Below are 13,587 nucleotides of genomic sequence, written 5' to 3' on the forward strand. Positions count from 1 at the left end.
CTAATGTTCAAAACATTTCTGCAAAAAGTCCATTTTCCTTAAAATGTCCTGTCAATCCACTAAAATGCTCAACGCCGAATTCCGAATGCTTCCAGCTTATGTAACAGCTTGCTGAGGGGAACGGTATCGAACGCTTTGAAAAATCCAATAGTAATAATACTAGTACACCATCTGTATGAACGCATCATACCGATTCAAGAAGTCCTCCACTGTAAGGATTTTGTTTATTGCGTTTCACAAGAATCTACCAAACGGAAGCAACTGTTAAGTGAGATGAGCATTTTGAATTTTTCCAAATGAGCCCAAATGACTGTGTCAGCAAACAATATGCTCGAGAAGTTTGGATTTGACGAAAGTCAATGAAACGGTTCTAAAGTTTTCCAGGAGATGTTGATCCCCTTTTTTTTGAATAAGAAAGCTATATTTGCCTCTTTCCAGTCATTGGGGAGTCTATCTAAGACTGGAATATAGTTATTACTGTTGGCGAAAATATTCTGAACATTCATTCAGATTCTAGTTTGATTAAGCGTCCGGACCTGATGATTTGTTTTTGTTCAGATTCTGGAGCAGTTTTACTACTTTATCCTCCTAGATGCAAATCTTTAATTCCCTGGTCAATCCAAGTTGATAACTGGGTAAACAAATAAAATTATCACGGTTAAAACATAGCTGAACGTGTTGCAATTAAAAAAGGTAATCTAAAAAAATACAAACAATACAAATCTGTGAACAGGGTATAAAACACGTAATACAGGAAATTCCAGAGAGGGGATCAGGTGTCTAGGAGGAATAAGCATCTCCTGTCGATGGGTCATGCCTGCCTTGAGCCCTATGTATCGATCAGGTAGACGGAATATTCCGAAGTCTTTAGTATAAAAGCAAAGGCCTATCAAATATTTCAGCCAAAATACGACACAATGATAGGGTATATTTGCTAACAAGGTCATTGTAACGACCATAGAATTTCATTGTATGTCTCCCAACTTATTCGATACTCAACTGCATGCTCTGAGTACGATCAACTCTGAAAGCGAGTCAGGCTACTGACAGATAAGTTGGTGTTACAGGGATTTCAACAACCTCGTGCAAAGTCAGCATTTCGTAAATTCTATGATCGTTATAATGACCTTGTAAACAAATAATGACCTAGCTATCACTAGGTCGTATTTTGGCTAAAGTTCTTCATACTAAGTTTTTTTTTAGGCGTTTGTTACTAAATTTGACTATGAAATGCCCAGTCTACTTGATCAGTACATAGGGCTCATGGCGGGTGGGACTGGTCAAGAGGGGATGCTTACTTCTGATCCCACTTCTGGAAATCCCGGGGGCGTGTTTTGTGTCCTGTTCGTGGATTTGTATTGTTTGTGGATTTTGAGATCGATCACTTTCGTTGTCTTCACTTTTTTCGTTTTTGATATTCAATATATAGGTACTGTAAGGGTTTATAAGTGAAAAGTTTGGAAGCAACAGTTTGGGAATATCTGTTGGAAAATGCAGGCTACGGACTTCCTCTTGAAATATAATGGAATGCAAATCTGAACTTTTTTTATGATTAAGAATGTTACTAATGTTCACAGCATCTATCATCTTATTGGAAAATTTAAGTTTAAGAAGCCGATGGTTTGGATCAAAATTAAAATCTTCCGATACCCGTGGCGGCTGAAAAAGCCTGTGCCGGACAACATCCAAAATCACAAACACTAGCTTGTTTTCTGCAGTTGGGGAATCCAAGAATTGACATTCAAAAATTTCAAGGGAACCGACCTAATCGTTTATTGCCGTAAGGTAAAAGTGAATCAAAAGAGGCATTATGTATATTTGGTCTATGGTATGATCGATATTCATTTGTACACTTACGTCTAGATGTATTGTGAAAAAGTCTCATCATATTCACACTGGCACATTGTGGGCTTAAACGATTCCCTGCATTATTTCTACAGCCATACGGAAATGCTGTGCCTAAATTTCTTGATCCAGTATTCTCTAGGAATGGAGTACTTAAAGTGGGACTATAAGCTGATGATAACAGGATTTCTGCTCTCGAATTACCAACAATAGTCTCTCAGTAAACTCTCCTTTGCTTTTAAGAGAAGAAATGCCCACATTGTCCTTTAAATAATTTTGAATAGTTCCAAAATGGTGTCGGGTTTTTATGAGAAAGGCGAAGAAACATCAAAGTTGTCGATATGAAATTCTTTTAAAAATACAAATGGCAAACATGACATAAAACACGGACCCCTAGAAACACCAGAAGTGGGACCAGGATCATGGGAGTGTTTATCAGGTACATGTATAAGGAGTAATTTGTTGTCAACAGCAATAAGAAAACAATATCCTAACAACTGGTGTGAAACATGAAAGTCAAAACACGAGATAGGTTGCATTTGCAAAACAGGCCATTATAACTACTATAGAATTTGTGAAATGCTGACTTTAAAGCCCTGTAACATCAATTTATTTGTCAGTAGCCTGTCTCGGCTTGAACATTGATCTTACTCTTGCGTACCAAATCAGCTGGGTAACACGATTTGCAGGTGATAGTTGAATTTTACTACATAAATAAATAAAGTCGACGATGGAAAAGCATTTTGAAAGTCGTACTGTTTGTCATATACCAGCAGTTTAGTATTGGGTTGGCCATTCACTTTTACAGTCAATAAAACATCCAAATATCAAACAGATGTGGTAGACTCTGTGGTGTCTTTTATTTCAAGTTCACAACGACATATCGAGAAGACAGAAGAATGAAAATAAATTTGTTAACTGATATATCTAAAATTAGAATTGAAGGCTACTACAGGCATTTTTTCTTCTCATGTAAAAGTTTTTAAAGGATTTTATTTATATAATCCCATTGTGCTCGTCGTTGCCAATCGAACTCGTGGGCTAATAGCTGATGAAATTGAATCTGATTATACACAGCCATTCATATATTGTAAGTATCGCCAGAAGCAATCATTTTTTTATGATTTCCTAAGCTGGAGTACAAGGGATGTCCGAAGTCGAGGGGATAATCTCCAGGATCTAGTTTTATGATATAATAGAAAACCAACACTATTGTGATCCTCAATAATAATATCTGATAATCTTTTGTTCTTTTTGTCTGTCAATGAATTTCTGTAAGGTTGCGCTCCTTCCTCATTGAAAAGACTCTTAATTGAAAAAAAAAATTACTTATATTGTTACAGCGATTTATGGTGTCACTGCTGAATTTTCAATGATGGATTACAACATAAGGCATTTGTCAAATGACGAGAGGGATTTCGAATTTGCAAGTAGAATGCTGGTAAAATCTGCTCATGGATTTTATGAAACGTTGTTCTCTAGTAACAGGTAAATATATACATGTATTGTGTAAGCAAAAGTAATACACAAAGAAAATATTAGGAAAAAGGTGGCAATCAAGAACGTTCCGACCGATTAACCGGTTAATCATGTCACAATACACATTATCTTGACATATAGTTCAAGAAAGCTCTACTAATATATACACGAACACTTATAAAGACATTTGTAATAAGCTGTTTATGTTTGATCAGAACAATATTCATATTTTCAATTTCAATAGGCAAGAAAAATTAATAAAACCAAGAGATATCAGAGACATTAATAATTTTCGAACCAGTTGTCACACAGTACCATTCTGTATAGTTACCATACTCAGAACTAAGTCTGAACTTTTACTTAATATGCAATGTTTGTTTCATAATATAATTTGATAGATAACTGCAATAGATAGAGGGTAAGATACACATTATAATCATTGCATGTGTGTGAGAGGGTGTAAGGGAGGGTGTGTGTGAGTGTGTGTATGTGAGGGTTTGTGTGTTAAAGCTTCTGTAAAATATTATTTTCCTTCTTGATAGTTTAAATACCATCCTTGACTTTCACACTAGTGTGTACAAATGTCAGAAAGACAACTTTCAAAAGAATGTGTTCGTACTAACTGTGGGAAATGAAAGCGCTGGTTTCGCAGAACTTGGTTTTGAAGATGCCGTAAGTACCTAATTATGTTTTTCATTTGGATAAGAAAGACGACGATATGAATGTCAGCTTTATTATTGTATAATAAAAGAATTAATTAATCATATGGGGTCAAGATTCAGTTTTAGGCCTGGTCATTATTTCCCTTTATCGTATTAATTATTTTGTTGTAATAATTAACAAAACACATTGAACATACAATTGAATGCAGCTGCAAAGAAAAGATAAAAGTGTGTTTCGTTACTTTTTGTGTATAAAGTGTAAAAGATGAACTGTTCTGTTCATCAATATTGAATATTTTCATGATTTTAGGGATCTGAAAGATTTTGTCAGGACATTTGGAGTAAAAGATGTGTGCAAATAGTATATTTGTTTTTTTTTTTAATTTTCTTCTGTAAGTTGATATAGCCAGACATGATTTGAGCGATTTTTGTGATATTGATTATTTAATCTTATTAACATTTATTTGCTCTTTTATTCTTTCATTAAAGGTTTCTGCTGCTTAAAAGACTATATTTCTTTTCAATTCCTCGTTATGAAGCATATCTACGTTGTACAGCCATAGAAGAAAAGTTCAAAGGTCAAGGTTATGGCACAGCTCTGCTTAAAAAAGTTGAGGAGGAAGCTTTATCAAGGCAATGTAATGTAAGTCGAGAATGGACCTGGAATTATTCAATGAAGATTATATTTAGATTAATAGTTAAGGGTTGTATGGATAATTTCGAAGCAGATATTCCCACTGTTCAAAACTAAATAAATCGTAATTTTTCCTCATTAAAAATGTGTATCAATTAATGTGCTTAACGTTATACAACTCAGAAAACTTTTTTTACTTAACGTGCTTTTGTGAACAAATTATATATACATTTTGGAAAGAAATACATTGCTATTAAATAAAGGTGCAAAAAAGAAGAAGATATGATTACTTTTGCAATTTTATAATAGTTTTTACATATATGATTAATATTTTACTTTCTACTATTTGACTGCTCCAAGTTTTGCAAGATTAACGTCCTCAATGTAATAACGTATGCTAATAAGTTAATTTTTACATATTTTTTTTTTTTAGAATTCAGTACCATGCCCGCTAAAGTGTTTCCTTTTCCAATTATCTTCTATATTCGACCCAAAATGTTTACAACTTGGTTTAAATCGGTAGTACTTCCCAAATACAAAAATGTAGAAACTGCATTGAGGTTAAAAAAAGCATCTTTGTTTAGAGATACTGAAAGTTGTAAAGTATTTTCCAAAAATCTATTTGTATTTATTGTATTAGCAGATTTGATTTTGTGTTTGTAATAGCACATTTGCTACAAATCAAAAAATACAAAAGAGTTTTTAATAGCGTAATTCCGTTGCTACACTTCCATGGCCGGAAAACAGTTCTGATTTAAATCCAACTAAAAACATAAAGAAGACCCTTTCTCAAATAATGCCAACAACTAAATACATACAGTGAAACTTGTCTAATGTTGTGCAATCTGAAATCTTGTCTAATACGGTGTAAACTTTAAGGTCCCTTGCAGTAAATTCAATTGTTTTACATATTGTCTAATGAGGAATGTTACCTTATCCGGCCAATTTCTTTGGGACAAGTGGTGTCCAGATTAGACAAGTTTTACTGTATAGATCTATGGGAGGAACTCCAGCTGGAATGCTGCTCAATTCAGAAAAATGTTCTGAAAACTTAATTCTATTATCCCAATTTAGCTGTTATTCCTGCAAATAAGAGGAGCAACTAAGTACTACAACGTAAAGTATCAATCATTGATATTAAAAATACCATAAAATTGTAAATTGCATCATATCTTTATTTAGTAGAGTACATGTCTTTCCAAAATGTGCATTTCATTTGTTCACAAAAGCGTGTTACGTGAAAACGTTTTTTAGCTGTACGAAGGGTGACCAAAAAGTTCGCGAACTAGTTAAAAAATTTCCATACAAGAATTTAAATTGGGGTTTATTCTTTTTTGTGACATGTGGCATGCTCCGTAAAGTACTGTTTACAGCAGTCCAAATGTTTTCCAAGGTCTCATATTTCTTTCCACAGAGGTTATTTTTTATAGCAAGACCATATATCAAATATCACAAATTGCAAAATCTTGACAATAGGATGGGTGGATAAGGATTTAGAATGGTGTCCTTCATAGCCCTACTCTTCTGTCTTAGGTGCGTTGTGAATCCAATGTAGATCAAGAAAGGACGCTTTCTCTTCATCATACATGTATCTGATCTGTTAACAGTCTAAAGTAAGTGAAATTTTAGGGTATTAAGAATTGTTTTGTCAGTTGGGTCTTCAGTATTTCTGTAACTATGACTTTGCGATCTTTCATTACAAATTACTCAGCCAAGGACACATCTCTTTCCGTCCTCACTTTCACTGGGCGAACCTCATTTTCACCTTCTTCCACTAAAAAATCCATCCAATTACATGTACTAACTAAACTTTTGGCACGTCTTTTGTCCCTATCAACCTTGTGGGAATCATTATATATTACTGTAAAGGATTTTCTAAAATTTATGTTAAACTTTACAGCAGTTCTTTCCTGCAGTACGACTGAATCAACCATTTTTGGCACAAGTCCTAAACATGAACAAGATATCATATAACACATGCTATTTATATCATTTATGACAACATGTATGCCAAATTTCATTCTGATCTGGACTGTGGTTATATAGATAAAGAGATAGTTCGTGAACTTTTTGATCCGCCCTCGTACTGATCACATCCTTTTGCTACAGTAATGTTTGATGTATTGGTTAGAATACTATATATGGTGTTATGTTGATAAAAAAATGTCTTTTATTGTATTGAACCTTGTCTGTGACTAAGAGTCCAGTAAAGCGAATTGAATATCGAGAAAAAATTAAATTCATCGTCTTGTTACAAAGCTGTTATATTTCCACAATACTTTGCATTCAGAAAATTTTTCTACTGACGTTTTCGTCAAATACTCGAGCGATAAGGTTTTATGAGCGACACGGATACAAAGCTGTTGGAAAGCCCCGAGCAGGTTACGGTTTGATACCCATCCTAGCAGACAAACCGGTAAGTTCTATTCGAACAGATATGTCTGTCAACTTCGCCTTTAATCATAACTGTAAAACAATTAAAAAAAAGAAAAGAAAACGTTTAAAAATGCAGGTACAGTAAATTTTAAAATTCAATACTAAGGCTCATAAGAGGTTACACTGTAGAGCTGAGTATGATAACCTTTCTCCCCTACTCCTCCCTTAATTTCTCCAACTGTCTTCCTTTATTTTCCCTCTCATTTCCTTTTTATCCAATCTCTCCCTCTCTTGTTACCCTCTCTCATCCATTCACCCCTCCTTCGTACCCTACCTCCAACTTATGCTAGTTGAGAAATCCACATAAATTCATATCAGGAATGGTTTTATGATTTATTTACTTATATATGCTAATATTAGAGAGGGTGTGTACTCGTGTTATCTGATTTAAGATGACAATCCCTACATTTTTTTTCAGGCTGTAGTTCGATATGAAAAGCAGTTGTCATTGCGGTGACAACATTTTACCAACCCGTTGTCAGAGGTACAAATGCACATGATTTCCTGGTTCCACAATGCATACTTTACAAGTGAAGACACTCTAGCGGGAATGGCACCCAATTTCAGATGTAAATATTAATTTCAATAAATAAAAATCCATGTATGAGTTTTGATTTATGTTATAAAAGTGTACATGACGTACATGTAGTCTGAAATTTTTTGACAGTGACATAAAATGCATAAAGAAAAGGAAGTGTATACACATCAGGAACATAATGCTGTAAAGAGCTAGGTACGTTAGCTAATGTCAACAGGCCCTGCAAAATGCTTAAAAAATAAAGTTTGCGTATCCTCACTGACAATGTATATTTATAAAGTTTATGATCCTAAGTCCTTGTATATGTAAATGTTTGGGCGGATCCAAGCCTCTTATGCTGCTATGTAATATCCAAACCTATGCCGTTTCCGGAAAACAAGCAATTTTCTTCACTTTTCACCCGGTTTTTGGGAAAATTCGATGTGGCCACACGCATCGGCCACGTAGATATTTTAACCAGAAATACTATTACATAAAAGGGATTGATTTATACAGGTTTCGTTCTGGCCGTGGGCTGTGGCCACATTGAATTTTTACAAATTCTGATATTATCAGTCGTCTGCTATACGGATCTTGACGTGAGGGGAATGGAATATTAGCTTGGTAATTTGATTATATTCGTAGAAAATAAATAACAATTGAATACATGTTTATTTTATAGAAATCTAAATGATAAAATGCATTACTTTAATAACTCATTTGTAAAAATTTCGTATCCGCGACCACCTTTTTAACTTTCGTTTTCATTCCAGGCAACATTTCGGGAACAAGCAAAACTCAGGCAAATGTACACATAAAACGTCTAAATTTCTGAAGGTCTGTTGTAAAAAGGTTTATCTGAGATGTTTTGGGGTTGTTAAGTTTATAAAAAGGCATCTTATGTTTATTTTAAGGCAAAACCCTAACATCTCCAGGTTGTACATCGAACTCTAAATATAGACGTCCTCGTTGTTTACATTGACAACGTACAGTGACGCGCCAAAAGTTTTTCTCATTTTTCAGTCTTTCGTTCGAATATTTTACTGTAAACAATACGTTGTTTTATCAAACATTTTGATAAAAAATAATTGAGAATTTCTCATAGTAAGAGAAAACTGTATTCAGATGATTCATTGTAGATATAAAAAAAATCTCAAATTAACGACTTTTTATTATCCGTAAAAATGCTGGAAAGTTTACATGTTTCAATGCACAGATGAATTATTTTAATATTATAGCACTTACACCCTTTCTCCAAAAGCTTAATTAGTACATACTTATACTTATATTTAACGTATGATAATCTTTCAATGAATTAAATTTATATACCATCACATAGAAACGAAAAAAGAAACCATACACAATTTAATGTTTTTATGTCTTCTCAAAAATAATTGAAATGATAATTGAGAACAGTAGAGACATAAGTATATGTTATTTATGTCCCTGAAAACAGAGAAACAATGCGGTTAAATTCAGGGGGGGGGGGAAAGAAGAATGGGGAAATTACATATAACTATTAAGTTTTCCTTCAGAGAAGTTAAGATGAGAATATTAATAAAATAATATTCGACTAACATGATTCTCATTATAATAAAAACTTATGAATGGGACAGCAGCTTCATATAATTTTGTGAAATTCTAAGATACTGAAAATATTTTTTAAAATTTATTTTATATATCTATAATTTTTTTCTAAGTCATTTATTTTACACCCTCCCTTTTGTGACAGGAAAAACTCTCCAAAATATTTGCAAATTCATTGATTCTTACTAAATCAAATGATATTAATAATTAAAATATCTTCCTATGAGATACATATGTATACAATTTGATACTATACAATTATTGCATGACGTGAGGAAAATATGTAGATTTATTCAGCAAAGAAAAATTATACGAATTTTTTTGGTTGAATAAATCTTCATTTTTCCGTAATATTCATGCAATAGATTCTTATTATACCGAAACAAGCAAGGCCTTTAAAAATAAACACAAACTTTCAAAAAGTTACTGGAACACTTAACCGAAGTCCCTTGGACACTTCGTATTTAGATTTCTTTCTTTCTTTCTTTTTTTTTTTTTTTTTTTTTTTTTTTAATTGAAGAAGACCGCCAATTTTGTCATTGCATTCAATGCCTTTATTTTAAATTTTGTGATGTCTGCTGTTGTCGGGAGTTTCGTCAACGAACGATTTATAAGTATCGCGAGAAAATGCACTTGGTTTTCCTAGGAGGTTAAATATGATGAAAAGCATGACGACGACAGGGAAATATGAAGTCTTATGGCCCCGTTACGTGACAATTTAGAACCAATCAGATAACGCGTTGTATAGAATAATTATAATGAGGTATAAAAATAAGATGTATGTGTAGGGGGAGAATCCCACTTAGGCTTTTTACAAGCTTATATATCATACTTAAAATCTCGAAAATCGGAAAGTTGAACTACTTGGCCAGGTGTCTCAAGGTAACCCCCCCCCCCCGACCCTTGCCTCTGAAATCCCCCTTCACCAACTCAGGTGACATACGTACCAGGTAGATACTAGTATTGTATTTTGGATATAGAACATTTTAGCGTTACAATATAAAGACTCAGGAGAATTATTTTCAGATCTTAATTGCAGCCCGGAGGACCGGGCTGCTCTATACATATAAGTTTAAGTGTTGGTATATGGGGATTGAGGTGGGAGAAGTTATTCAGAATTAAAGGTTTTCTAAACATTAAAAAGATCGTTAATCAGAATGTTCTTTCCCTTTATAAATTACGAGATACACAATACATTTACTTCCATAAAGTGAATCTGTAAAAATATATATGTTTTTCATATTTAATATATAAAGTTGCTTATCATTTACTATCGAAAAAACGACAGGTCCCTTTTTTTAGAACATCGAATTTTACTTATCGCATAAAAACGTAAAAAAGTAATTTACACAGTTCGTGTTTTATATTCTTTAAGTGAAAGACATTTTTGAAAATAGGTGATGCATGTGTCTGGTTTCAAATTATATTTTATGCAGCCAACATTTACTTGAGGAATTGATAAAGTTCAAAAGGGTGTCGTTTTTGTTCGATTTTCATCCGACTATAAGTTTTCAAAATATTCTCGACTATCGTCTCCATCATTTAGACGCATGCCTTTTTCACACATATCGAAGCGGTTTGATGATCAAGACTCATTTCCATTGTTTACTTTATTTATTTCCCGGGCGACAATTGATGGTTACATCAATGTTTTCTTGTTTCTTGTTGTTGTTTGTCCCCAGACGATCAACAGTCAGGTTCTAAAGCTGAAACCACGAGAGGAATGAATTCAACATGACGCTGGTTGATGCGTTATTAAAAGTCATGTCTGTTTCACCTTATGCTTACAGTCATTTTGAAAAACCCCGCGTTTCGAGACACTGGTAACCTTATCGCTGTACTTTGTATCCAACTTAAGACAACCCAACGTAATAACTTTTTTTGTAAAAAAATAAATCGACATCTTTATGGTCGCAGATAAGTGCGTATTGCCCAGGGTTGAAATATTACAACCTTTTTATGAAGGGTTGAAAAAATATACCTATCTATTATAAACCAAGTCAAAGCTTAATAAAGATTAAATATGTCATGTAGGAGATGAGTCGACCATCTTAATTTTCTGATATTTTTAATATCGATTATTGGAGGGATGATGGATATGTTCAGAAAACAAACAACGTCCAATCATAAAGTTATGTGTTGATATGGTAAAAACGGCGTCAGAGACATAATTAATGATTGTTAAAATTACTGGGAATAATCAAAATATTCTTTAACTCATTTGACAAAGCAATTCATCATATATTTCACAAAGTTTTAGAAGAAAAGTATTGTCTGAATTCCCCATTAGACAGATTAAATTAAATTTTATTACTACCATTATTAGAATTTACATCAGCTGTTTTGTATGACTTTGCAAGTCTCCTGTTGGTAAATTAGGAAAATGATTTTAATTTATTCTTTGTTAGTTGACACCTTTGTCTGTGGTCCAAATTCAAAGATCAATTTGCAAGGTCATCGTAAACTTAAAGAAAATGCTGGTGGAAATGATGGAAGCATGTCACCTAAAGCCCGACTCTGACTCAAAGATATGTAATTTAGATCCAGTCTATACTATATGTATGAATTTTGACAAATAAAAAAAGTTAACTTTGACGTATAGTTCACAAGGAACCTTAGGGTCAACTTTGATTTTTTTTTTTATTATTTGATATACCAGTAGCTTACTTTCAACCCCCCCCCTTCCTCCCTTTCTCAGCGCAGTATAGCGACCTAAAATATGTTTTTACTTTAAACAAAACCTTGAAGTGACTCAGAATTTCAGGATTCTGAAGTCAATGAATTTTACTAGATATTTCTTAAGTTGCAGGCACGTAGTATCGGTTTTGAAATGCGGAGGCGGGGGGGGGGGGGGATCAAACTTGAAAATCCCATTTCGTGGGAGGAAGGTCCAACTTCTCAACTTCTTCCACATCAATTTTTTTCATACATCACCACATAACCCTGCAAGAAAAAGTGGGGGAAGGGAGCTACTAGCCCTTCAATGGACATTTTCGATAGAAAATGTAATGTTCGAAAAAAAGGGGGACAGCCCCCCCCCCCCCAATACTTCGAGCCTGAGTTATTATTACATCCTGGTGATATAATTCCTTATTATTTTGCTTCCCATTGATCTCTTTTGCATGAATAATTTAATAATTTTTAAAAATTGTATTGATTTATCTCAAAAAGGGCGATTTTCGGTAATATAAAATTATAATTTGAACCTTAGTGCAAATAGGTCAAAATTAATGCTAAAGTTAGTTATATTTCCTCGTTAACTGTTCTTGTTTGTTAATAAAAGCTTCATTTCTTTTTGCATTCTCTATCTTTTTTTTAAACATTCCCGAAAAAATAAATTTATTTGTGGAGAAAAACAGACTACACATTATGCAAACAATTTTGACTGCAGTTATGATATTCAGGTATATCGATACTATGGAGGTCATTTATTCTTTAAAACATTCTTTTTGTGTAATATTTTTTTTAAAGTAAATAAACTATGCAATGTAAACATTTTATTGTAAGATTTTTTTACGTATAACATACATTGATACATTATATTAAGTTGTTATTTAAATGTACTAAATTGACAACAATAATGACGTCATAGTGCTCAAAGCGTTTAAATGCAATAAAATACATTCCATTTTTAGAGGGCTATTACAACTAAACTATGAAAGGTAGATAAAAATTATTGATACATTTATAAAATTTACATCCTCAACTCATTTCTTTATAATTATTTTAAATTTTCAAAGAAGGGCCGATTTTCACTACTAACGTACCTGGCTCTTTATGTTAACATTTAGGGTGTAAAATTAGTATAGTAATATAAATTTGGGCAAGACCATCTTTAAAAAAATGTTTGCTTGCCCTATCCCTACTTAGGATAACAAAAATGGTAGGTAGGTAGTTGGAAATTTGTTTTATCAAATACTTGCAAATATGAAGTTAATATAGTATTAAATATTATGAGAAAATTTCTAAATGAGTAAAAATAAAACTGTTTCCTGACGGTTTAAAAAGATTTGAGTCGGGCTGTTTTCAGTCAGTCGGTCGGGAGAAAGCAAACAGTTTTTTTTAAAAGACGGGCCAGGATAGATTGTCCCTTTTTTTTTTTACCCCAACTTTGGGGGTTCTCTTAAAACATTCATTACAAAACCCTTTTGTCATCCCTGTTTCAAAATGTGTGTTCTCAGTTAACTGGATTATTACGAGAAAGTTGTTTGTGAAACAGAAATTGCTTTAATTTGTGAAACTGTACTTTGCTGAGTAATAAAGGTCAAAGTTTGCAATTTACATTGACTTTCAATAAATAATTTTACAATAGGACAGAATATATATATATATATATATATATATATATATATATATATATATATATATATATATATATATATATATATATATATATATATATATATATATATATGAAATACGTATTA

The 13,587-nt window shown here is 32.8% G+C and overlaps 1 protein-coding gene and 1 long non-coding RNA gene across 2 annotated transcripts; both read left to right on the forward strand.

Moving 5' to 3' along the window:
* Window positions 1-306: 306 nt before the first annotated feature.
* On the forward strand, window positions 307-4,392 carry LOC133196146 (uncharacterized). Its single transcript, XM_061332078.1, has 4 exons — window positions 307-355; window positions 3,189-3,333; window positions 3,867-3,996; window positions 4,297-4,392. Exons 1-4 carry the CDS (start codon window positions 307-309, stop codon window positions 4,390-4,392), a joined length of 420 nt encoding a protein of 139 aa, XP_061188062.1.
* Window positions 4,393-4,481: 89 nt separating this feature from the next.
* Window positions 4,482-7,658, forward strand: LOC133196265 (uncharacterized). The gene is made up of 3 exons (XR_009722304.1): window positions 4,482-4,629; window positions 6,911-7,036; window positions 7,475-7,658. It is a non-coding gene; the product is annotated as an uncharacterized LOC133196265 (long non-coding RNA).
* The last annotated feature ends 5,929 nt before the right edge of the window (window positions 7,659-13,587 follow it).

The sequence above is a fragment of the Saccostrea echinata genome, unplaced genomic scaffold (assembly GCF_033153115.1).
Source record: "Saccostrea echinata isolate AGI-Se365-2 ecotype Australia unplaced genomic scaffold, CSIRO_AGI_Sech_v1 ptg000030l, whole genome shotgun sequence".
Lineage (NCBI taxonomy): Eukaryota > Metazoa > Mollusca > Bivalvia > Ostreida > Ostreidae > Saccostrea > Saccostrea echinata.

What these genes read in the sequence shown, in the direction of transcription:
- LOC133196146 (XM_061332078.1), top strand. Translation starts at nt 307, where the DNA reads ATGACTGTGTCAGCAAACAATATGCTCGAGAAGTTTGGATTTGACGAA. An exon ending in GAAGTTTGGATTTGACGAAA is followed by an intron (nt 356 to 3,188) that starts GTCAATGAAACG and finishes ATATTGTTACAG; the next exon opens with CGATTTATGGTGTCACTGCT. An exon ending in AACTTGGTTTTGAAGATGCC is followed by an intron (nt 3,997 to 4,296) that starts GTAAGTACCTAA and finishes TCATGATTTTAG; the next exon opens with GGATCTGAAAGATTTTGTCA.